This window comes from Argopecten irradians, chromosome 1 (assembly GCF_041381155.1).
Source record: "Argopecten irradians isolate NY chromosome 1, Ai_NY, whole genome shotgun sequence".
NCBI classification, from domain to species: domain Eukaryota; kingdom Metazoa; phylum Mollusca; class Bivalvia; order Pectinida; family Pectinidae; genus Argopecten; species Argopecten irradians.
Genome location: NC_091134.1, coordinates 23755106 through 23780016, shown reverse-complemented (window position 1 = coordinate 23780016; position 24911 = coordinate 23755106). Strand labels below are relative to the sequence as shown.

Here is a 24911-nt window from a genome sequence, read left to right as displayed (position 1 = left end):
CGTTTCGCGAGGGATAATAATAAAGAAACATTATTTTTTTTTTTTTTTTTGTTTGATTAATTAACGTCCTATTAACAGCCAGGGTCATGTAAGGACGGCCTCCCAAATATGCTGTGTGTTTCGTGTATGTTGTGCGAGGTGCGTGTTTTGGGAGACTGCGGTATATTCAATCATATAGTTTCTTCTTGTATAGTGGAACTTTTGCCCTTTTTACAGTGCTTTATCACTGAAGCATGCCGCCGAAGACACCAAGCAACACACCCCACCGGACCCATTATACTGACAACGGGCGCTGAAGGTCGTTCGCTAAGCTGGTAAGTTCGCCATCCAAACGTTGAATAAAGATATGGTCGGGTATGCACGAAGATTGTAGAGAACTAATGAAAGGTAAGGACAAGGAATGGAGACGATGTGTAAATACCATATCTGACGTGTCCGACATCTTTTATTGAATACGTAATGTAACCAGACGAATCACACAATCAATGGAAAATATACTTTTTTTATTTTCATTTAACAACAACTCATTAATTTGATTACATTTTGAATAATGTATTATAGGATACAATATATATATATGTGTGCACATGTGAAAATCACGGACAAAATCGTTGTACAAAACATGAATTATAGGACTAACATAACATCATTTTCTTTTAGAGAATATTAGTGCAGTTGTTTCAATGTTTCAAATGGTTTTCTATTCCATAAATTAAATTCAATGAAATATATTTATATCTATCTTCCGTGTACATCGAGCCAGAGAGATAGCAATATATATAGAAAAGTATCAAAAACATCAGCTGATAACCCAGCTAAGACAAATTCATGGAACCTTATTTATTGCCTACCGACAGCTATCTGTTTACTTTTTCTCAGCATATATCAAGAGAAAATAAATATACGTTGGATGTACGGGCACGCTTACTAGAAATGTACCAAAACATTGATATGTAATGTAAGTAAAACACTTACAACTCATGTAAGATTGTAAATGTATTCCTTAATAAAGTCACAGACCACAGGGCCATATCTGCATTAGAATAACAGCTGTTGCGTTTGTTAACCATCCAGACTTTGTTTAGTTTTGACAAGAAATATTTAGTACATGTATACATAAAAACAAATCGAAAGTTTATTCATCGTTGAAATTCTGTACGGAACGAATGTTTATATATATATAATTAGTTAGTCTTCAAGGTTGAGTTCGTTAATCACCAATTATTATATCTAGGACCCTGTTTCGTGTAACAGTATTTCATCATCATTTTGTTTGCTATGTGACCACACAATTCAATAATACAAATTTCTGGATACTTCATTCCAATAACTTGAAATATCAAATAACATTTACTATCGAAATAATGATTTAATTATAAAAAAGTAAAACAAAAAATACTTGAACATGTTCATAGATACAAGTATGTATGGCGAGATTACACAACACATGACCAAACTCATCAATTGCATTTCGCGAGAATAACAACATTGCTTCAAATTCATTATGGCTATAAAACATCACACTGCTTACGTTAGCAACCAACCATTTAATTTAAAATCTGGTTATTACTTTCTGAGAAAAGGCGATAGCAAAGTTCCATATTTATTGTCGTCGCAAGTTGGCCATACGAGCTCGTACATTAATGCTTGTAATGGGTTAATGGGTACAAAATGGTATACATATACATGAATGCTCATCTAAGGAATAAAGGTAATCTTTATGCAAAATTTTAGAAAGCTTACTTTTTTTTTTTTGGGGGGGGGGGCCCAGTGGATTTGCAAGAGCAGACGATGTGTCAGGGACTAGAGGCAATTTGTAAAGCGGAACCACTGATGACGTGTGCTATGGTTGTCATTTTGTATTTATTTGTTAGTTTATGTTTGTAAACAATGAATAGGTCTTGTTACGTACAATGAATTTGTAAATGCATTATATGCAAAAATAGATAAAAAAATAAATTTGAGAATATAATGTAGGCAAATTAACACCAAAAGTACAGTAAACACGTAGAAAAGATATTTTAACACATGAAAATAATGATAAATCGACAGATATTATATAAAAAAAAACTCCAATATGTCTTCGATAGTGAGACTGTCAATCCCGAGTGGATGATTAGGTATAAAACTGTTATTTGTTTCAGCTTACAAAGATGCCGATTACAAGTTAAAGAACTGTGCTTTTTTTGGCATAAGCAATACACATGTATGATTTCATGTGTACTCTATGAGATACTCCGGGTAGTACTGGTTGTTGCTGAAGACACAGTAGATCCTAGGATCTCTCGTGTTGTCGACACAGCTATCGAACAGTACGGACTCTTTATCACTGGGATTCTGGGCTGGAGGACGAGTGAATTCACCATTACCGATACAGTATTTCCCAACCAAAACTTTCGCCATGAACATAAATTTGTGACGCTTGTCGTCATAAGCAGCATAACCATCAGACGTTTTAGCTTCATGAGCAAAATAGGTTCCCTTGCCAAGGAGAGTTCCAACGCGTCCACCAGCAAGGCGCATATCGAAGTTTTGCTTTGTTATAACGTCTACAGCCTCCGGCACGGTGCCGTGAAACAAATCACGCTCGTTAGCAGTGCCACGTCCTCCATACTGCTTCTCCAAATTGCGCTTTGTCCTGTAAATACACAGAAAAAACCACTTGCTAATAGTTAAATAGTATTTGTTTATTTGATTTGTAAAAAAATCAAATCAGCAAAAGGAGAAGCAATAGTTCATCTTTCGCCTTTTGGAACCCCGTCACTCTGTCCCAAGTTTTAATGTCATCTCCAAATGATGTTTCAAACCAAATACGGTTGTACGGACAATTTTAAAGCAAGCAAGTTCCCCTTTTGGAGCCCTGAACAATTGTACATTTGTTCCCATTGGTTTGACCAGGCCAATTCACATAAAACAAGATGGCGTTCTCCATTCGAACATCCGCCCCCATGCCCCTGGGGATCTGATCAGAGTAATTTATATAAATATGTTTGACACCAAATCTGGTTGTAATTCACTCAAGGGTTAGCTAACTATAAGATTTCAAAACAAAAAGAACATTGCTCTTAGACTACATGTGTGCACCAAGCCAGTAGAGAAATGGAGATTATTCACTATTTTTTCATACCAATCTTACTTTACAATTATTATTAATGGGCCAAGATAATATATCTGCAAACATAGTCTAAGTATAAGTTGCCGCCCTTAGAAACAGACACCCAATGTAGATATATTAAATACTTACACGTAGTATATCTCCCATAGATAGTTGTTCTGAAGTCGCTCAATTCTGTGTATGCGTGCCTGGGGTAGGGAGCGAGAGAATTTCTTGACAACATTGTCATATTCCATTTTGCTCATGCCACTCCCGTTACTTTTGAGGAGAACACGTACAAGATCCTGTTCACCCATAGGGTCCCAATGGTTCGGCGTAAACTTCCCTTTGCCGGACGATTTACTTTTCGAAGCTGACTTTGTTTCATGGAATCTGTAAAATCAAATATCTTTTACATGCAGTTTAAATCACGACAACACATTAGGATTAAGAGAACAATGTTGTGATATCCTAACGGTAATATCTTATAACTAATTTGACATCCTGTATTTTATCTACGTCAATACGGATCTGTGAGAAAATGTTAACTCTATGTATAGAGATGATCCTTAATAACTAATACATTATTTGTAATTCACTGATCAATATTCATGACTGTTCTACAAAATAGTGAACAATATGATATATAGGTACTGTATAGACGGCTATTTTCGTAATTTCGCCGGATATAATTATGATCGCAAAAATGTGATAAGCAAAATATTAAGAAATGATTTAATCATATATAAAATGAGAGTTAGATCGCAAAAAACCCACTAAAACTCAAATGTCTCGTTTTTACTTTAATCGTGAGTGTTTTATCTGTGTACACAACCGGCTAATACCGTTTTATTTGTATACTATTTCAGCTAACCTTTCCATGAACATCCGGGTCATTGGGTCGTTAGTCAAGTCAAGAGCAGTCTTAGCATCAGAATTTTTCAGTTTGACACTGGCTTTATGGTCGAGGAGGAGACAGATTATTTCACTGAGGTCATCAGAATTGGAGTTCTTAGCCAATCCCAACTGCTGCATCTGTAACAAATACCATTGACATCATTACCATCTCAAACATTTTCATAATCAGAAACATAACCATTGTCGATGTCGGTGAGTCTACAAATGTACATTGTACTTATTGTAATGCTATATATATATGTGTTAAAGAGCCGACTCATCGGTGAGTTGCAGATCGACTCTAGTAACTACTCAGTTTGTCTCTGATCTGAGAGGAACCAAGACTCTAACTACTCCAGCTTTATACTTCTTATGAGACTGAGATCTGAAAACACGTAAAGTCTCATAAAGGATGCAATCCGTGTTTTCAGTTCCAGCTACTTTTCCGTAGTGGTTCAAGTTCACGATTTAGAGGTTTCTGGTTCTACTGTAGCTATACTTGATACCTTTTTTATCGGCAATTGATTTTCGAGATTTTGATAACACGTTTATATCTGATATACGTTAATTATCTTAGTTTTTAACGAAAGTCGGTTTACATTGCTCTGACTTGAGGTTTAGATCTAACACCAAAGTTTACATTACTCTGTGAGGTTTAGATCTAACACCAAAGTTTACAGAACTCTGTGAGGTTTAGATCTAACACCAAAGTTTACAGTACTTTGTGAGGTTTAGATCTAGCACCAAAGTTTACATTGCTCTGTGAGGTTTAGATCTAACACCAAAGTTTACAGACCTCTGTGAGGTTTAGATCTAACACCACAAGTTTACAGTACTCTGTGAGGTTTAGATCTAACACCAAAGTTTACAGTACTTTGTGAGGTTTAGATCTAACACCAAAGTTTACAGACCTCTGTGAGGTTTAGATCTAACACCACAAGTTTACAGTACTCTGTGAGGTTTAGATCTAACACCAAAGTTTACAGTACTCAAGTTAAAGGTGAGGTTTAGATCTAACACCAAAGTTTACATTACTCTGTGAGGTTTAGATCTAACACCAATAGTTTACAGTACTCCTCTGTGAGGTTTAGATCTAACACCAAAGTTTACAGTACTCTGTGAGGTTTAGATCTAACACCAAAGTTTACAGACCTCTGTGAGGTTTAGATCTAACACCACAAGTACAGTACTCTGTTGAGGTTTAAATCTAACACCAAAGTTTACAGTACTCTGTGAGGTTTAGATCTAACACCAAAGTTTACAGTACTCTGTGAGGTTTAGATCTAACACCAAAGTTTACAGTACTCTGTGAGGTTTAGATCTAACACCAAAGTTTACAGTACTCTGTGAGGTTTAGATCTAACACCAAAGTTTACAGTACTCTGTGAGGTTTAGATCTAACACCAAAGTTTACAGTACTCTGTGAGCAGTTCTGTGAGGTTTTAGATCTAACACCAAAGTTTACAGTACTCTGTGAGGTTTAGATCTAACACCAAAGTTTACAGTACTCTGTGAGGTTTAGATCTAACACCAAAGTTTACAGTACTCTGTGAGGTTTAGATCTAACACCAAAGTTTACAGTACTCTGTGAGGTTTAGATCTAACACCAAAGTTTACAGTACTCTGTGAGGTTTAGATCTAACACCAAAGTTTACAGTACTCTGTGAGGTTTAGATCTAACACCAAAGTTTACAGTACTCTGTGAGGTTTAGATCTAAACACCAAAGTTTACAGTACTACTGGGAGGTTTAGATCTAACACCAAAGTTTTCAGTACTCTGTGAGTTTAGATCTAACACCAAGTTTACAGTACTCTGGAGGTTTAGATCTAACACCAAAGTTTTCTCTATTGTTTGCAATTTGATTATTGATTAGTGTTCAATTGAATGTCACAGCAATGCTACCTTATTCACAGCAATGCTACCTTATCCATAGTTTCAGAACTAAATTTGCATTAGTCTCAGATCTGAGGATTTAGTGAGATTAGAGGTAATTGTATAGAACCCCAAAAGCTAAACTTCCAATACGCTACATCAGAGCTATAACTAATCAGCCAGTTTCACCGTCAATAATGTTAACTCAGTCTTCCAATACGCTACATCAGAGCTATAACTAATCAGCCAGTTTCACCGTCAATAATGTTAACTCAGTCTGACAATTACAAAAATCACAGACATGAAATCTAGTCTCTGATTCTAGAACTCATGGGTCTAAGAAAAAGGTTGACACAATGCTTCAGAACTGTTATTTTGATTACTTACTGCTTGTGGTAAAGAACGGCTCCCCAATGCAAGATGAAGAGCTGTGTTTTCGTTTTTGTCTTGAGCATTGACATTACATTCTGTCAAACAAAGAAAAAGTTATTACATCATAATCTTCATAATGATACTTCAAAAGTTCAAAATAATGATAAAGCTTCTTTAGCCCTTGCTTGAGATATTATCCTATATTATCTTGTCCTTTATAATCTTAAGTGATGATGACTTAAACTGATAGTTATCTTCTACAAATTTGTGACATCCGTTATTTCAGCTACTGGTATGTCATTGGTATTCTTTCACTAGGAAACTTCTAGTCTGTTGATGTCTTCGGGTGGATCCATTTTAGATAACCCCTGTGTCATTATAGCGTTTAGATCACCATGGTGATTCATCAACAATTATTTTACAACCGTTGCTTAACTTGCTTTAAGCATGTTACTGGTATACTGTCACCGTGGAGCATCTAGTCTGTTGGTGAGTGTCATCACAATGGAAAACTACATTGTATCAATTCTATTGCGGTGATTTTAATTGTAGCAAAGACATCACGATGTCAGGTTTGAGTATTGATTCCACAACATCTGGAAAATATTTCAACTGTCCATGTTCATCTTCATCTTCCATAAATTCACTTTGTCTATGACGGAAGGACTGTCCTTCTTCTGGACGAGTTGATTTTTAACTATTTCAAACATCATTACAGCATGGAGTTGTGGGATGTTTGTCTTTTCTTTCGTCTTTCTACCTCCAGAATATCTACCTACACTATCCGTTCATGTATAGTTCTTACCGGTAGCTCCGATCCGTCCATACTCTTTGCTTGCTCAGTCAAACAGATTTCTACCTTTGTGTCTCCTTATCCTGATGTACTTCATTTTTAACTATTTGTCTATGTTTCTGTGTGTTATCCACCTAATACTTTCTCCAAAATGTACTTTAACTATACTATTTTGGTAACATTTAGTAAGGAATTTTAATAGTTCTGGTATCCTAGTGGCAAAATTATAAAATACGTATAAAAAGAGAACAATAATATTATATAACTTACTGTCGTTGTTAATTAGAATCTCCACAGCACCTTTATGACATTGAACCACAGCTAAATGAAGTGGACTTCTCTTATCATTATCCAATATATTGACGTCCGCATGACCCTGCATAACAAGCCACGCTGCTCTAAATTTCATAGTAATAAATATGGCAGATGATCAAATATATCTGAATATCATTAAATATGACAAAAAGTAACCCTTGCAGTGTGGACAAAAATGATCATAGAAAATCATGTTGGTCCATATGACAAGGATTACTTCGTTGCATCAATCTTTACTATTTAAAAGTATTTTGTGTCCTACAAACATACATTTGTCAGGATCTAAAGTTAGCTGGGTCATACCGTAAGTACTTTTTTATATATCAATTTTAACGTTTTTAAATTATGGTTTTGATACAAACATTTTTCAATATCATAATATGATACAGGTTTACACGTGTTGATTCTTCAGAAAGGATCATAAACAATTGATTATAAGAAACGACAACAAGACAAGCAGAATACAGTTGTATACATTTGATTAATATATTTTTGCTCAAATCGAGTAAGATTATTAGGTTAACCGCGAGAGCTATTGCTGGTGCGCAGTGTAATTTAAGCTAACATTGTTGATAAAAATATACTTTTAAATCAAATGTCGGCAATAATTCACTTGTGAAATATGAACTTTAAACTTACCGTATTGATAAGGAGGTTGAGCAACTCAATATGGTTGTTGACAGCAGCGATGTGTAGTGGGGAGTATCCATCCTTTGTTTTAGCATTCACAATATTACTGTTTCTTCCAAGGATGATTTGGACAGCACTGGAAAAATAAGACAATGACGAATCATCAAAATATAAACCTTTTTTTACAGTTCTTAGGTTGTACATAATTAAGCTTTTGTCTTCAATCTTAAAGTTAGTGCTAATACTATTGTTCTAATAAATCAGTATAGTGTTGATATTAATTATTTTGTAATTTATTTTTGTAGTTGATTGTGAGTGGCTTACGGGTTATTGTCCTTCAGAACAGCCCAGTGCAGCACATTGAATCCCTTCGAGTTAACTGTCTCATAGTCAGCTGTTTTTGCCTTTAATACTGCCTCACGGATCCCTGGTTGTCCAAGTTTTTGCACGATGCAATCATGCATGATGGTATCCCCATCACCGTCCTAGAACAATAAACAGGTGATCAACAGGTGAAACATGTAAATTAAGTATATTCGAAACCCTGGTGTAAACAGTCTTTAATCAACATTTATTCGGGTCCTTTATTTACAACTACATCAAAGGTCTTCAAACAACTCATGAACCATGGAAAAGTACAGTCAATAAAGACTACTTAAGGGAGAAAGCCATGTAGTCTTGGCACACTGGTCCGATATTGTGATGAACTTGGAAAATGATCTTTATTCTAGAGTGGTCGTTATAGGAGAGTTCAAGGAGAAGACCTAGATAGGCTTTGCCTGCTGTCTAATCCTTTTGACTGTAAATAAATATGCCAACAAAATTTGTTGAAAATTGAAATTGAATAGCAGGGTTTACTATTGACATATAGTGAGTGAGGGTATAACAGTGGAAGGCATCTTCATCACTATGTACTACTAATAAAGCAGATAACCTTGAGTGTATTTCATACGTTTATTATCACTATTCATAACTCACTCCATTTATACCTTTCTCCTTTAACCCTGAAGATAACGACAACAACCCAGGTTCAGTATCTCCACAGAATCAATATTCTAACAATGCTAAACTGCTTTGACTAATCATTTACTGCCACTAATAAGGCCTACAATCATATGGATCTTATAATGACTACACTTCGACATTTCCTTGTACCTTGTTGAATAAATGTAATGCTAAAATGGACGAAAATGAAAACAGTTATGAACGTATCGAAATCTTAATGAAACTATTAAATATCAATTTCAGCTTACAATTATCAAAACTTCATCAAAGACATTAAATAACCCATCTTGCATTGGCCAACATACCATATAATTGTTCATGATCTTTGATGCCATCTCTACTTGACCTTAATCAAACTACCTTCAGTACAAACCATTGTACAGATGCTTTTAATACGATTTATCCTTAGGTGCTTGTCATACCTTAATATTAACATTCGCCCCTTTGCTGACCAGAAGCTTTGTACATTCATCGCTGCCTTTTCCCACTGCCACATGTAAGGCAGTTTGGCCCTTTTTGTTGATTACATTGAGCTTTGCACCAGATTTTAGCAACAACTGCAATGTTCCTTTCTCTTTTCTGTAAAATGCAATGGTAAATAATACAATAGATATAATCTACATTTTGTCTATGAATATATAACAAAGTTTCACTATAATTATTGTCAAATTGGTCTACTTTTGGAATAAGATGCATTGTTCCACATGCCGTATTTTCCGGGGTATAAGTCACGATTTTTTCCTTGAAAATCGCGAGTGCGACCTATACACCAGTGCGACTTATACAAGGACAATAACCTAAATCAGATTATGTTTTTAAATTATTATTATATCGTAATTCACATGTGAAAATCGTAGCTATACCAACATTAGCGCTATGTTTATGACTAAGGTATGGAGTTCCATAAATTTGATCAATTCCAAACAGTGGCGTAGGAAGATGAAACGTAATGGGGGGGGGGGGGCAAAGGTCCCCAATATTTCATAACAACCAAACCCTCCTCCCCCCGTCGGGCGCCCCACACCCAAAGGAGGTAATTGATACACTTTTAGATATACTATAGGTGTTTGGGGGGTCTGGGGGTCTCCCCCAGGAAAAAAATTTACAATTTAGAATGGCAGAGATGAGTTTTAACGGCGCATTTTGTTGAATTTGCGATCGCCAAAGGCGCGGAATTTTGGTGTTCAGGGGGTCCGGGGGTTTCCCTCGAGGAAAAAAAATTAGAATGGCTGTGATGAGTTTTACAATGTATTTTGCTGATTTTAAAGCATTCTTAACACGGTAATTTTTTCGATTTAAAGTTACCTGCATTTAGAAATGATAATTGTGAGTTCGTCATATCGTTAAACACTATTGGCACATTGTTGTGTAACTCAAAGTAATAATGAATTGAACACATATAAACAAATTAATCTTTTAAGAAGCATTTTTTTAAATAGTATAATCACTTTTTTTTAGTCTAGTTCGTGTGTATTGAATTTTCATTATTAAAGGTTTGAACATTACGTGCTTGAACGTTTAGGAAACGTGCTATGCAGCGGAAAATTTTTCAAAATCAAGTACAACAATGTGCATTTTTAGAACATTTCACTCTGCGAAATGGGGGGGGGGCAAAAAGACATGTGGTGTGTGCGCCCCCTGTCCTGGAGAACGGGGGGGGGGGGGGGGGGGCAATTGCAGTATATGCTGTTTTTGCAGGTACCCTGCACGTTTCTTCATCATAATTAATTTGCCCTTGGTCAAAAGTAATGACGGAGAAGATGATAAAAAGGAAATCTGAAGTGGAATAAGTTGCAAAAACACATCACATACAAAATGTATTCATTCATTCCAAGTGGAACATTATTAAATCTTAAAAAATATGCCTATACAGACATCAATTTTGCATAGCAATGTTTTCTTTAGAGTCCTAAAATTGTAGTGTCCTAAAGCATAAACAAGTGAATTTAATATAGACAATTTGTCCTATCAGACTCGAGTCGTTTATATGAGGAGGATTAACTGCGTGTTTATGTCTTATAATCATAGGTTGTCAATTGGAAAAAGAGATAAGTATAATGTGTTACCCAAAGGCAGCGAAGTGAAGTGCAGTATCGCCCTCTTTATCAGCCTTGTCTGTCTTTGCTTTGTACTCCAACAAGAGCTCCACGACCTTCACGTGACCTTCATAGCTGGCCAATTGTAAGGCAGTTTTATCTTCTACTGTCCTGTCAACCTATAAAATCCATTTTCATGAGTTTATACTTTGTATCAGCAATTACACATAATATAAAATGACTTCCTGAAAAAGTGTTTCTGAGGAGGTTATCAAAATTTATTTGTAAACATTCAAAGGATTTAGTGATTAAGTGTCCTTACCTGTGAGCGATCTTTCTTCAAAACGGCCTGCACATCTGATAGGTTCCCTTGAGCTGCTGCTTGTACAATGTTGATGGACGAAGTCGTATCTGGGGAAACACTGTTGGACTGGGCCCTCAACATTTCAACAAACACTTTGGCAATGGCCTCAGCAACATCTGAAAAGTAATTTAAAAAGAAAGTACAATGATTTACATATTACGATCAACATATGCTGCTTCTTATATCTGCCTTCTTGTAGTGGATTAAATCTTATTTAAATTGATTATAATGTCAATCAATTTAGCATGAGATTATAAATACTGTTTTGTCAGGTTCTTGGTCAAGGTAAATATGACCCAATTACATACTGTAGTGTATATAAATATCATTCTTCCAACATTTATAACAGATTCATTTAAAGTATATTAAGTATTTATAGTCAATTGATTTAACTGACAAAGTTCGTTCTCAAAGACTAGAAATACTGTTACCTGTTAAGATACTCACCATTCATACTTTCCCCAAGTTCAAAGTCGCTGTCACTGCTATCGCTGTCGTAATCATCTTTATCATTTAAGGGAATGTTGTCAGCGATAGCGAGATCTTCTACAGGACTTACACACACAGGACTGAACAACCATATCTTCTTCTTTATTTTAATCCTCATATCACCATCATTGTCAACTTTTACAATCCGACCTGTTTCGCCAAGGGTCTGACAACAATATGTATATTTACATTAATATTTTATAAATGCATTAGAATATATCATAATAATGGAGAAATTGGTGATATTTTTTACAAAATAAAAGGTTTGAGGTCAACATAATGCTATTATCAAATGTGTTTGCAGAAAATTGCAGATTGCTGCAACTGTTTTTTATACTATACAGGGACAAAACCATGTAAATAATTGTAATTGTTTAAACAAACCCTTTTGTATGCAGATCAAAGTAAAGTACCAATAAAAGCAAAGGTAAATCTATTCCCATTAGTGTTGTGAAGATATCATTAAAGTTTTGAGAAATCAGAAAGAAAATGTTGTGGAATTACCATGGAAATGAAATGACCACAGCATTTGTGTAATTAAATGCCGTTGAAAATAAGATCCAATAATCAAACCCATTGTAATTACACCATTATTGATAAGAAATCACTAACTTCACTCATATCATCGTTCCAGCCTCCGTGTCCATCCTGTAGGCCCATCACAGTGTTGTAGTCACTTAGAATCTTCACTGCTTCATCTTTGCTAAAGGTATGGATCTGTATAGTGCATCAAATGATAGATAATACATAACTATATCATTAATGCTACATAATAAAAACAACAATATAATGATTAATTCATAATCTTAAATACCCAAAATAAATTATTTCAACAATGTTCCATAAGGCCCATAGCAGAATACAGATTTCAACTTTGTGATTTTCAAAAACATACAGCTTAATTACTGCAGACTCAATATAAGAGCCTAATGCCTTTGGGCTATCAAGATGCAACAATCTTGAATATTTAGCATTTCTATTGTTGGCAGTAACAATTCAAAGACTTTACATATTTGTTCAGTTTATTCACTTGAAACAAAACATCTAGCATTTTACTTTAGGATTTCATCCTGACACCTGTGAACTTTAATGTAGGTCGAATGTTCACTTCATGAAGTTAAAGTAAATATATATATATATTCACTTATTAGAATTATATTTCTTTGATGAAAATTATTTTAATAATTAACTTACCCGAGTGAGGGCACTCCTATGTAAGGTCCAAACTTGTCCATCCTCATACTGGACTTTCACTGGGTTACCGCCAAACAAAATCTCTACAATGGTACCAAGCTCCTGGGTACACTGTTGCATAGAGAAAATAAAACATTTGTATTATCATGCAGAACCCAGAAAACAGTTCTCTTCCTAAATTTTTGCTATAAACACTTGAAATAATATACAAATATTGTATATAACTGTCTATGGGTTTTTATTATGAACAAATGTTTTGCTGCTGACATTAAAAACTGATATTTATGGAACTTTATACTAATTCCGTAGCTACCTGCTGGTTATGTTTAGTTTTAAAACTATGGTACCAGGTAGATAACTCTTAAAGAATGATAAAACATCATATCTGACTCATGCTGTGAAGGGTAGATAACTCTTAAATGATGATTAAACACAATATCTTGTCCATACTGTCAAGGATAGATAACTCTTAAAGAATGATAAAACATCATACCTGACACATACCATCAAGGGTAGATAACTCTTAAAGATAGATAATACACCACATCTGACTTATCCTGTCAAGGGTATATAACTCTTAAAGAAAGATAAAACATCATACCTGGCCCCTACTCTCAAGGGCAGATAACTCTTAATTAGATAAAACACTACTCCCATAACATGAGAGTCGACTGGTCAGCCGTTTTTTTATCGGACGTTATTTTGCTGACTGTCGACTCTCATTTCCGAAGGGTTATTTCTTTGATGCAGCTTCCGACGTCAGATGAAGGCGGAAGGAAAAGTGCAATAATATCAATATTTCTTGCTCTAACAGTGATAACATTGATGTGTACTTACAGTTTAGGTATTAATTATCCCATTTATCTAGGAAAACCATAACTTGAGGCCTCATAAAATAGTATTTTAGCGGATTAGATATGATAAATCCCTTCCGTAACATTTTGACCTAGTTTTAAATATGGCGGCTGGTTACTACAAAAAACGGAACGTGAATTCAAGTGGGCAGAATGCAAGTAAAAGTAAAGGCAGATCAAGCGTTTTGGGGACTTTGCATTTCGTTTTTTCTATTTACCGGCCGGATCGCTTTCATCATGAAGTTTTGTCTGGGTCATGAAAGTTTACGTTAGGAGATGTAGATATTTGTTTTAGATGGATTTTACGGCTGGTTTTGTCAAAAAACTTGTTGACTTATGAAAAAGAGGTAGGTTTATGACATTGATGACGATTTAAATATGACTTAAACGTTTTATATTGTCACAATCCTAACTTTGAAAATGTTACCCTCAGCATCGGGTAAATTGCCTATCGGAAGTTAGAGGTTAGACACGACGTAATGTTCCAAAAGTGTCTCGTCGTGCTATACCTCTAACATTGTTGGAGTAGATAAAACACCATATACTATATACTAATTCCATAGCTACATGTACCTGCTGGTTATGTTTAATTTTAAAACTATGGTACCAGGTAGATAACTCTTAAAGAAAGATAAAACACCATACCTAGCTCACACCATCAAGGGCAGATAACTCTTAAAGATGATAAAACATCATACCCAACGCATACCATCAAAGGTAGATAACTCTTAAAAAATGATGAACACCATACCTGACTCACACCATCAAGGGTAGATAACTCTTAAAGAAAGATAAAACACCATACCTGACACATACTGTCAAGGGTAGATAACTCTTAAAGAAAGATAAATCATCATACCCGAAGCATACCATCAAAGGTAGATAACTCTTAAAGAAAGATAAAACACCATACCCGAAGCATACCATCAAAGGTAGATAACTCTTAAAGAAAGATAAAACACCATACCTGTTTCATACGGTCATCCCAGCCTCCATACATGTCATGCTCCTGAAGTCTTTGTAGGGCACCAATGTCCAGGGCCACTCGGACTTTGTCTGATGGTCTCAATGCCACTACACCAGGGTTAACAACATCTACACAACAACAACATAATTCAATCAGAGTAACTTAATAAAGTGACCACGTCTGTATCTATCTTTCAAATGTTTCTGTTATAATTTCCTTTCATAAACATTCATCTCCATGAACATAATTTATAGACAGAAACTGCAAAATTTAGCAGCTGCAACAGAATGATGGTTCAAACTAAATACAGGGTTCAAATATATCACAACTATTTAGCTAAATATACTGTATCATACAATTAAGCTAACAAATATGTATTGCCTTAATTGTGTATCTCTATGGAAAACCTTCAAATTTGAAAGCAGGTGGAAAATTTTCCTCACATAAACAACAAATAAGTATACATATACCAATAATTTTACAGAGATTTGGCCAGATGATTATAACAAATAAATAAAATTTCCTGATAGCATTTACCAGATTATCTTTTGAACTATATTACTTACCAACAACAGGCAGATGAGCTGGATAATAAAGACCTCCCGATCCTACAGACTTCTTTGATTTATAAAGGACATCGACACACCCATCCCCTCCAAGTCGATACTGGCCTTCGTACTCGGTCTTTTTCCAGAGAACCTTGACCCCACCTCTGTAACCTTTTGGCTGACTGGCCTCCCACGTTACCACCTGTTTGACCTCACCTTCGTCTCCATCTGAGCCTGAATTAATTTAAATACTGTTTGATTAAGAAGTGTATGGCCTTTTCACATTCTCTGAAAAGCTATTATTGTAAAGCCATCAAGGAGATGTGTGTAAAGCAGTAGTCTAGAATTACAACTGTAGAGAAAGTTTAAAAAGGGGTGAATGATTAAAAGTGACATTATATATCAATAGAAATAATCTAGCTTTTATTACATTCTGTTACTTTTTGCGATAATCATCTGCTGAAGTTAGATAGTTGACACTATATATAAATGTTAAAGACTTGTTGGGGAGAAATGTAAATTACGCTAAATACAGTCAAACATGTCCATTAAGACCACCCAAGGGACATGATAAATGTGGTCTCTGTAGCCAAGTGGTCTCTATACACAGATCAAATTGTATTATAAATGAACGTATGTGATCCTAAAAAAGTTCCCTTCATAAGCAGCTGGTAAGTTAATACAGAAATGTTTGCTAAGGCAAGTATCACTGTACATGTACCTTAAAGCTTTTTCTTAAATTAGTTTGTAGTTATATTGATGATAAGATCTAGCCTGACATATGATGAGTTAAAAGTTTGAAAAAGACAACACCAAATGCTTGGTAACATATCAAAGTTTACAGTATTACCATCCTGATTTTTCCATCTCCAGTGCGGCCCTCGGACAACTCGTGCTCCAGGAAACACTCCCTTGGATTCCACAGATTTGCTTTTGGAGCGAGGGGGAACTGCCACTCTAATGGTAGTATATTAACATTAACACATATTACTGTTTTGTCATGTCATATAACTATAAGTATTGTGCAAAACATAGTTACTTAACAAGACCATTTAACAAAGTTCTAAAATCTTACTGTCTGATATATATTTTCAAGTTTGGAGAACTGATTTGCAGTCATAGTTTTCTTAGAACTTATTGTGAGAGGAAATCAAGACACCAGCATATCTGTATAACGATAATACTGTAGCATCACTGTATGAGAGAAAAATACACTTTGATATGTGGGTAATAGGATGGCTATAGAGATATTCTACTTTCAGGATCATAAAATGATCTAAAACCCTCAGCAAACTTCAGGTATTACTACAATTTTGTGACCCTTACGTGTGGAGTATCTCTATCCTCCCTACCCACATATGGAAGAGTCTAGCTTATATAGGGATTGGATTTCGTTTTTATGTTAACCATGCGTGTATGGAGCAATTCCTCTAAGAATATATTCTATGGGGCGCGTTAGAAAAAAATATATGTATACAGTGTACCTGTGAAAGCTCATGTTTACACTATACGTGCTAATATGTTTTGTAAATATCCTGCCCTGACCACTCTATACGTAGGAGTCTGTACTGATACAACATGTATATTTATTACAGTTACACAGGTTTTTTGTAGACATGCTAATTATTAAAGCAAATATAGTCAGTTCACTGACAGCAATTTTTTTTTTTTTAATAATTTCAAAACATCTACAGCATTTTTTTTGTTAAAGGTAACTAAGAGTATATAAACAGTTAAAGTTAATTCATGTATTAAGCAATTACAAAAAAACAAATATCAAGTTATATGTCACATATTAAATCTTTCTGTTACCAATAATGTGAAGCTGCCTGAAAAATTATTTCAAGGTAATTCTTAAAAGTTTAAAATGACAGAATAAAATGTCTGCTTTCTTTATCATATTTTTTGCTTAAAAAATAAAAAATCTTTAAGATAAACGCTGAGGTTTTCAAGTTATCTGATGTCTTCCTTGGTAAAACATTGACCACCATTACTGAGCCCTCAATTAAGACCCCAAGGTCACAAGGATAACCAGGTACTCAATGTTATATAAATGATGTATCAGGCATTTTACTTCAATTGTTACTTAATTCAGGTGATTAAACCACCCACTCAGTTTAAGTGCAGTTAAATAATGTGATTTGGTAGTAAAACTTACGCAGAAGACTTTTCCACATCGATCCTCACAAATCCATGCTGGAGGTTGTGTTTACCACCCATATAACACCGGGTACAGATGTCAAAGTCGTCACAGACGGCACATTTCCAGCGTAGACCTTTGAGTGGATTCTCGTCACATCCTTGCCCATCACAGATAATATTTTTATGCAACACACCTGTATATTAATAATAAAACATTCATAAATAACTTTTCAGGAACACCAGCTAAATAAAATGAAACAAGAGAGTTTTTGTTATGATAAAGGCTTTGTTTTCAGTTTATACCTGTATACCGGTATGTATATTGTAACTATTTGAGGACAGGCTAGACCTACAAATGCAAATTTGAAGTCCATGATGGGCAGTTTCCAGCTACAGTAGGTATAACTGACCATTTGGTTGGCAGTTTTTCTCCTGATACTCAGGCTTCTCCCAAACTTCTAAATTATGCATTGCCTTAAATGACATTGGCTGTCAATAGGATCTACTGTATTTGACCAATAAGTGCTAAGGGCACTTAAAAATTTAAACAAATAAAGGGTGCTTAATAAAACCAAATTTGAACTACCCTTTCACAGAATAAACGCACAAAGTACTATATAAGCAAAATTCATTTTTCTAAATAACTCTATTAAAGAACTCACAGTTTTCATATATTTTGTCTGAATTTATTCTGAATTATGTTATTAGTGAGGCCTAAAAAGGGGGATGGGTGCTTATAAGGATGGGGCGCTTATTGGGTCAAATATAGTACATTTATTGTATTGTTAAAAGCAAAATGAACCTATAAACCTGCTAATGTTTTTTAACTCTTGTAGGTATGCAGATTTATCTCCCCTTGTGACTAATAAGATAAGCTTACACACTAATTCAGGAATAGTCAATACACTAATTCAGGAATAGACAATACACTAATTCAGGATTAGTCAATACACTAATTCAGGATTAGTCAATACACTAATTCATGATTAGTCGATACACTTATTCAGGATTAGTCGATACACTTATTCAGGATTAGTTGATACACTAATTCATGATTAGTCGATACACTTATTCAGGATTAGTCGATACACTTATTCAGGATTAGTCAATACACTAATTCAGGATTAGTTGATACACTAATTCATGATTAGTCGATACACTTATTCAGGATTAGTTGATACACTTATTCAGGATTAGTTGATACACTAATTCATGATTAGTCGATACACTTATTCAGGATTAGTTGATACACTAATTCAGGATTAGTTGATACACTTATTCAGGATTAGTCAATACACTAGTTCAGGATTAGTCAATACACTAGTTCAGGATTAGTCAATAAACTAGTTCAGGATTAGTCAATACACTTATTCAGGATTAGTTGATACACTAATTCAGGATCAGTCAATACATTAAATCAGGATAAGTCAATACACTAATTCAGGATTAGTCAATACACTAATTCAGGATTAGTCAATACATTAATTCAGGATTAGTTGATACACTAATTCAGGATTAGTCAATACACTAATTCAGGATTAGTCAATACACTAATTCAGGATTAGTCAATACATTAATTCAGGATTAGTTGATACACTAATTCAGGATTAGTCAATACACTAATTCAGAATTAGTCAATACACTAATTCATGATTAGTCAATACACTAATTCAGGATCAGTCAATACACTAATTCAGGATTAGTCAATACATTAATTCAGGATTAGTTGATACACTAATTCAGGATTAGTCAATACACTAATTCAGGATTAGTCAATACACTAATTCAGGATTAGTCAATACATTAATTCAGGATTAGTCAATACACTAATTCAGGATAAGTCAATACACTAATTCAGGATCAGTCAATACACTAATTCAGGATTAGTTGATACATTAATTCAGGATTAGTTGATACACTAATTCAGGATTAGTTGATACACTTATTCAGGATTAGTTGATACACTAGTTCAGGATTAGTCGACACACTTATTCAGGATTAGTTGATACACTTATTCAGGATAAGTCGACACACTAATTCAGGATTAGTCAATACACTAATTCAGGATTAGTCAATACATTAATTCAGGATTAGTTGATACACTAATTCATGATAAGTCAATACACTAATTCAGGATCAGTCAATACACTAATTCAGGATTAGTTGATACACTAATTCAGGATTAGTTGATACACTTATTCAGGATTAGTTGATACACTAGTTCAGGATTAGTCGACACACTTATTCAGGATTAGTTGATACACTTATTCAGGATTAGTCGACACACTTATTCAGGATTAGTTGATACACTAATTCAGGATTAGTCAATACATTAATTCAGGATTAGTTGATACACCAATTCAGGATTAGTTGATACACCAATTCATGATAAGTCAATACATTAATTCAGGATTAGTTGATACACCAATTCATGATAAGTCAATACACTAATTCAGGATCAGTCAATACACTAATTCAGGATTAGTTGATACACTAATTCAGGATTAGTTGATACATTAATTCAGGATTAGTCAATACACTAATTCAGGATTAGTCAATACATTAATTCAGGATTAGTTGATACACTAATTCATGATTAGTCAATACACTAATTCAGGATTAGTTGATACACTAATTCAGGATTAGTCGATACACTAATTCAGGATTAGTCGACAGACTAATTCAGGATTAGTCAATACACTACCTGAAGGACCAGAGTCGAAGATCCGAAGGTCATATTTTCCATCTTGACCAGCACGATACCGCACCTCCCGTCCCGAGTCCCAGATAACTGTCACCTTCCTGTCTGTTGTGTTATGTTTTGGGACGTAGATGACCGTTCCAGTGTGTCCCTCACCACCATCCTGTATTTTGTTAACTTCGTATCGCCAGTCTGGCCCTCGCACAACCCTCACTCCTGGCCGCAGCTGTAAATAAGATTCTTAAGTTACTCAATATATCTTGGTATATTTTCATTGCACATTCTTATTTGTTGATATTTTGGTATCATAAATGGATAGATTATAATCATAGATTCATATTATACAATTATGTCCCTATGTGTCGGGATACATCTAGAATTGTCTCCCTCAAGAAAATAACTCTTTCTAGGGAGACTTCCAATTCCGGGGAAAGATCTAACTAAATTATTCAATGTCATATGATAAAGTTTAATCCAATCACAACATTCTAAATGTAAGTGAGGTATAATCATTTTTTATTATTGAAGGGGAGATAATTAAGCCATATGATTAATTTATATTACACCAAATCTATATATGTTTAATCCACCTATAATAAGACAAAAGGTTATTAATTACGAAATTGCGAAATCAGTCCGCCATTTTGTTGTGACTGTAAACAACCACGCTTCAGTCGGCCGATTTTCCGTGAATTAAACAATTTTACGATTGATCATGTATCTGGTACGTTATTATTTTTATCTTTATTATATTTTCATCACATATTATATCGTTTAAACACTTTTACAGTGATTTTTTCGATGTATAACTTTACTAAACCGCCATTGTGTTGTGACCGACAACCAAGCTTCAGTCGGCCGATTTGCCATGAATTAAACAATTTTACGAATGAACATGCATCTGATACGTAATTATTTTCATCTTTAATATATTTTCATTGCATATTTTATCTTTTAAACACTTTTTACAGTGATTTGGTCGATGTATAACTTAACAAAACTTGCGAGTAAAACTAAAGATTTTCACATGTGAATCATGACGTAATCATGCAAAAACATGGTCAGATTTTTGTTTTCGTCCACGGATAAGCCGCACTGATGTATAAGCCGCACTACCGATTTTCAGGTAAAAAAGTAGCGGCTTATACTCCGGAAATATACGGTATCATCATGCGGTCTAATAATTATATATAAACTATATATATGTAGATCCATCAATGTATGTATACATTCAAGTTTTGGAACTGATATACCGCGGTATGATATCTAAATCAGGAATATATATAATACCAGTTACTTATCCCTATAGTATATACAATGTATACATATTTCTATGAGTCACAGTACATTTCTAGCTAAACCTGCTAATAAACAGGATGATAGTAATAAATGTTCCATGAAACAATTTTAAGTACCTGATGGACACTGAGGAAGTGGTTGCTTAATCAGTACATGTACTTCACATCAGTACCAAGTACATTATTTTATATAAACTCTTTGGAAAATTGGGGCCATCCCACAGTCCTCCACAGTGGGGATATCCTTACCGATATATATATATATTTGGGCCTTAGAACCAAAATGGAACTGGGCAAACTCAAGTAAACAAATAAAAAGTATTTGTAAATATAAAAAAGCGAAGCGTTGCACGACATAATCTGATAATTTCCACACCTGGTAAATCAGACTATAGTTTCTTGGAGTCACTGATGCATGACCAATTTGTACACAATACCTGTGCATAAAGACCACTAATAGAGTTGTACTTGCATGTTTCTTTGTCAGTCAGGTGTTTGCTTAAGTCCAAGCTAGGTTTTGACTCTGACCCTGGTACCATGCACAGTCTGGAATGTATCTGTCATAATGTCAAAGTCTGGTGCAAGCAACAGGGACCTGGCAAAAGTTTCTTACCAACAGTAGTTATTTATAATATATATGAATACTGTTGGTAAGAAACTTGTGCCAGGTCCCAGTGTTGTGCCAGTTGTATGTCTGCATGGGTATTAGTTTGCATGAATGAAGGATTAGGTTATATTAGGAAATCAAACTCCATTTCTAATAACATGACTTAAAAGAGACATCTAGCAGCTTTCAGTTTAAGGAAGTATAACGTTCCTGTATACATATAAAGGTACATCTACAGGTAGAGCAATGTATGAAATTATAATTATATCATTATACATTGTATGTTTTCCTTTGCAATGTGAAAAGGCTTCCATCAGCTTCACCAGCTTATTATACTAATATAAACTATCCAATTCTATTAATTTGAATTGGCCGAGGAGTCTAATTCCAAAATACATACCAGATTAGCTGCCATAGCTCAACAATATATGTACTATACCAATTACATGTAGTTACATGAATTTTCTCAGACCAGGAAGATAAATTAATTCCGAGAATAAACATTGATCACTATGGAGTTAGCTTACCTGGTCTGAAGAATCAACCATAACATTAACAGGTGACCCACGACAACGCCATTGACGCCTGTCCTCTATTGGGGAAGTAATATGCAAACCGAAAGTAGAGGTGTAGTGTAATGTCATGTGACCGCATGACTAAAAATAGACCACCGATCGACACACCATTTTCTGTCTAAAAGTCTTTTGTGCTACAATATTGCAGCTAGTTATACACTAGTCCTGTGTGCTGCTCTGTGTACTTCCGACTTTATTGTATAGACTCTTTTTTATAATTTTCTTTTTATTCAGGTTTTTCATCATTGCAATTTACACATTATCATAAATATCAACTTGTTTACTCTCACTCTTACATATACAAGAAATTCACAAACACTTTATCAGAAAATATTGTACAGACTCGGGAAAAATCATAAAATGAAAAAATATGTTGCTGTACACATATACTTACATGTAGCTAGTGTTTACGTATTTTAATGTACAATGTAGGTATTTATTTACATCTATTTTGTACTGTTTCTTTGTAGATCTTTATCTTGTTAAGTGCTCCCAGTGCCAAAGATCGCTTTGATTTATCTGGGAATTTATATAAACTTTGAGCTTGTTTTACAATCCCAAATATTACATGTTTTTTTATTAGCCTATGAATAATTAAAATGCTGTCTAAACTAAAAGTACCTTTCATTTAATTAATTAAATTACGTTTATGTTTATTTTTCAGATATTTTAAATTATACATTATTATTTGGATTAGCCGTTTAACTTTTAAAATGTGGATTGCTGTTTTGATTTTAAATATTTGATATGTTTAAAATTGGTATTTTATTGTTTTAAAATGCGCTTATGTCTTACAATAGTCTCATCGTAATTATTGCAATTTCAATTTAATGGCGACTAACATATATATATATATATAACTAATATAAAGTTGATATCAAAATTAATAAATACACGCACAAAGAAATTTACATTGATCAAACTAGCTACAGTACTAATATTGATCGTCTGTAATTGTGCTATACATATATTATGCCAATTACAAATGTGCGAGTAGATTTGCATTAGAAATTACCTCTATAGCTTCATGGTAATGACAAAATTTAAAACGTTTCCATCAATCATCAAAAGGATATCTTTATCAAATGCCATTAGAGTTTGAGACCACAAGTAAATTCGTGGATTTTTTATCCCCCGCTTTCGTTAATCAAAGGGCCATAACTCAGTCAAATAGGGCCTAATCAAAGTCCCGGTTGAACCTTACATGTTAATTTCGAGATGAACATTTGTTGTTGCCTAAATCGTTGCCTTTCGGTCATAATATACTGTTCATGCCCCATGTAGTAATGTGGTTGACTGTGCATATCTAGTTTTTCCTAAAGCGCTATTAAAATTTAAAATTTTATTTCTCTGCATAAGGAGAACCGATCATAATAGGAAATACAAGTATCGTTGCTAAGAAAAAAAGAAAATTAGGTAAATGAAAAAAGAAAGGAACAAAATTGAGGTTTGTACTCCAGCATCTATCCTCAGTGAGCGGTTTAGATAATAAATTCGATTAGCCCGTGATTCTATGGCCCTGATCAGGCTTAGGACATATGTTATTACAGTTATTATGTCAAGGTTTCTTCCCACACACGAGCCTTACTATCTGGGATCAATGTCTTAAAGGTCCACAGTTTGTCAGCGGCCTGTGTGTCTCGCGCCTTATTAAACATTTTACTGATTTACTGCGCTAACCCTGCACCTTGCCCTTCATCTTACGGAGTAACTACTGTCGCGAGAGAAACTTCGTGCTTTTTTCCGGCAATAGATAGACTCCACGTGGAACTTTGTTCCCACTTCTGCACACGGAACTTTTCTCTAATTTATAACAAAGGAACTTTAAACCTTCTGGGTGCAATGAAAACGTTCAGTTCCAATAATTCATCGCACCGAATCAAACATTGTATTGTATAGTTGCCATTCTCTATATATAGCCTGCACCACTCGTGCATTGGATATCGGTTTTGATACTTAATGGTTTTCCAGCCATAACAAGACGTTAACAGGACATACCACATACATTTATCTTACCAAATTAGACCGTTGAGCGGGATATGGTGAAAAGGCTTCAATATCTCACAAAACATACATAACATCTTTCTCCAAGTTTCTTAATGGCTTAAGAGTAGGGCAAATGTAGGGGACGCGCCAGTGGCCGAGAGTTAAGATACA

The 24911-nt window shown here is 34.5% G+C and overlaps 1 protein-coding gene across 2 annotated transcripts; it reads right to left on the bottom strand.

Moving 5' to 3' along the window:
• Nucleotides 1-482: 482 nt before the first annotated feature.
• Nucleotides 483-22805, bottom strand: LOC138321499 (E3 ubiquitin-protein ligase MIB2-like). 2 transcript variants are annotated; one of them, XM_069265231.1, is made up of 19 exons: nt 22707-22805; nt 20278-20500; nt 17590-17767; nt 16282-16388; nt 15450-15665; nt 14884-15011; nt 13063-13173; nt 12481-12585; nt 11827-12034; nt 11338-11495; nt 11046-11194; nt 9402-9558; nt 8299-8459; nt 7984-8110; nt 7300-7405; nt 6252-6331; nt 3969-4129; nt 3245-3487; nt 483-2638 (listed from the first exon to the last, which is right to left on the bottom strand). In XM_069265231.1, exons 1-19 carry the CDS (start codon nt 22725-22727, stop codon nt 2215-2217), a joined length of 3063 nt encoding a protein of 1020 aa, XP_069121332.1. In that variant the 5' UTR covers nt 22728-22805; the 3' UTR covers nt 483-2214. The 2 variants fall into 2 exon arrangements, with proteins under 2 accessions (XP_069121332.1, XP_069121341.1); XM_069265240.1 differs by lacking the exon at nt 22707-22805 and adding an exon at nt 22580-22702.
• Nucleotides 22806-24911: the final 2106 nt, after the last annotated feature.

Coding starts and splice junctions, on each gene's coding strand:
- LOC138321499 (XM_069265231.1), bottom strand. CDS start 22,727: ATGGTTGATTCTTCAGACCAG. Junction 11,496..11,826: donor ACTTGGGGAAAGTATGAATG/GTGAGTATCTTA, acceptor ATTACTTTTCAG/ATGTTGCTGAGGCCATTGCC. Junction 8,460..9,401: donor GGGCGAATGTTAATATTAAG/GTATGACAAGCA, acceptor TTATTGTTCTAG/GACGGTGATGGGGATACCAT.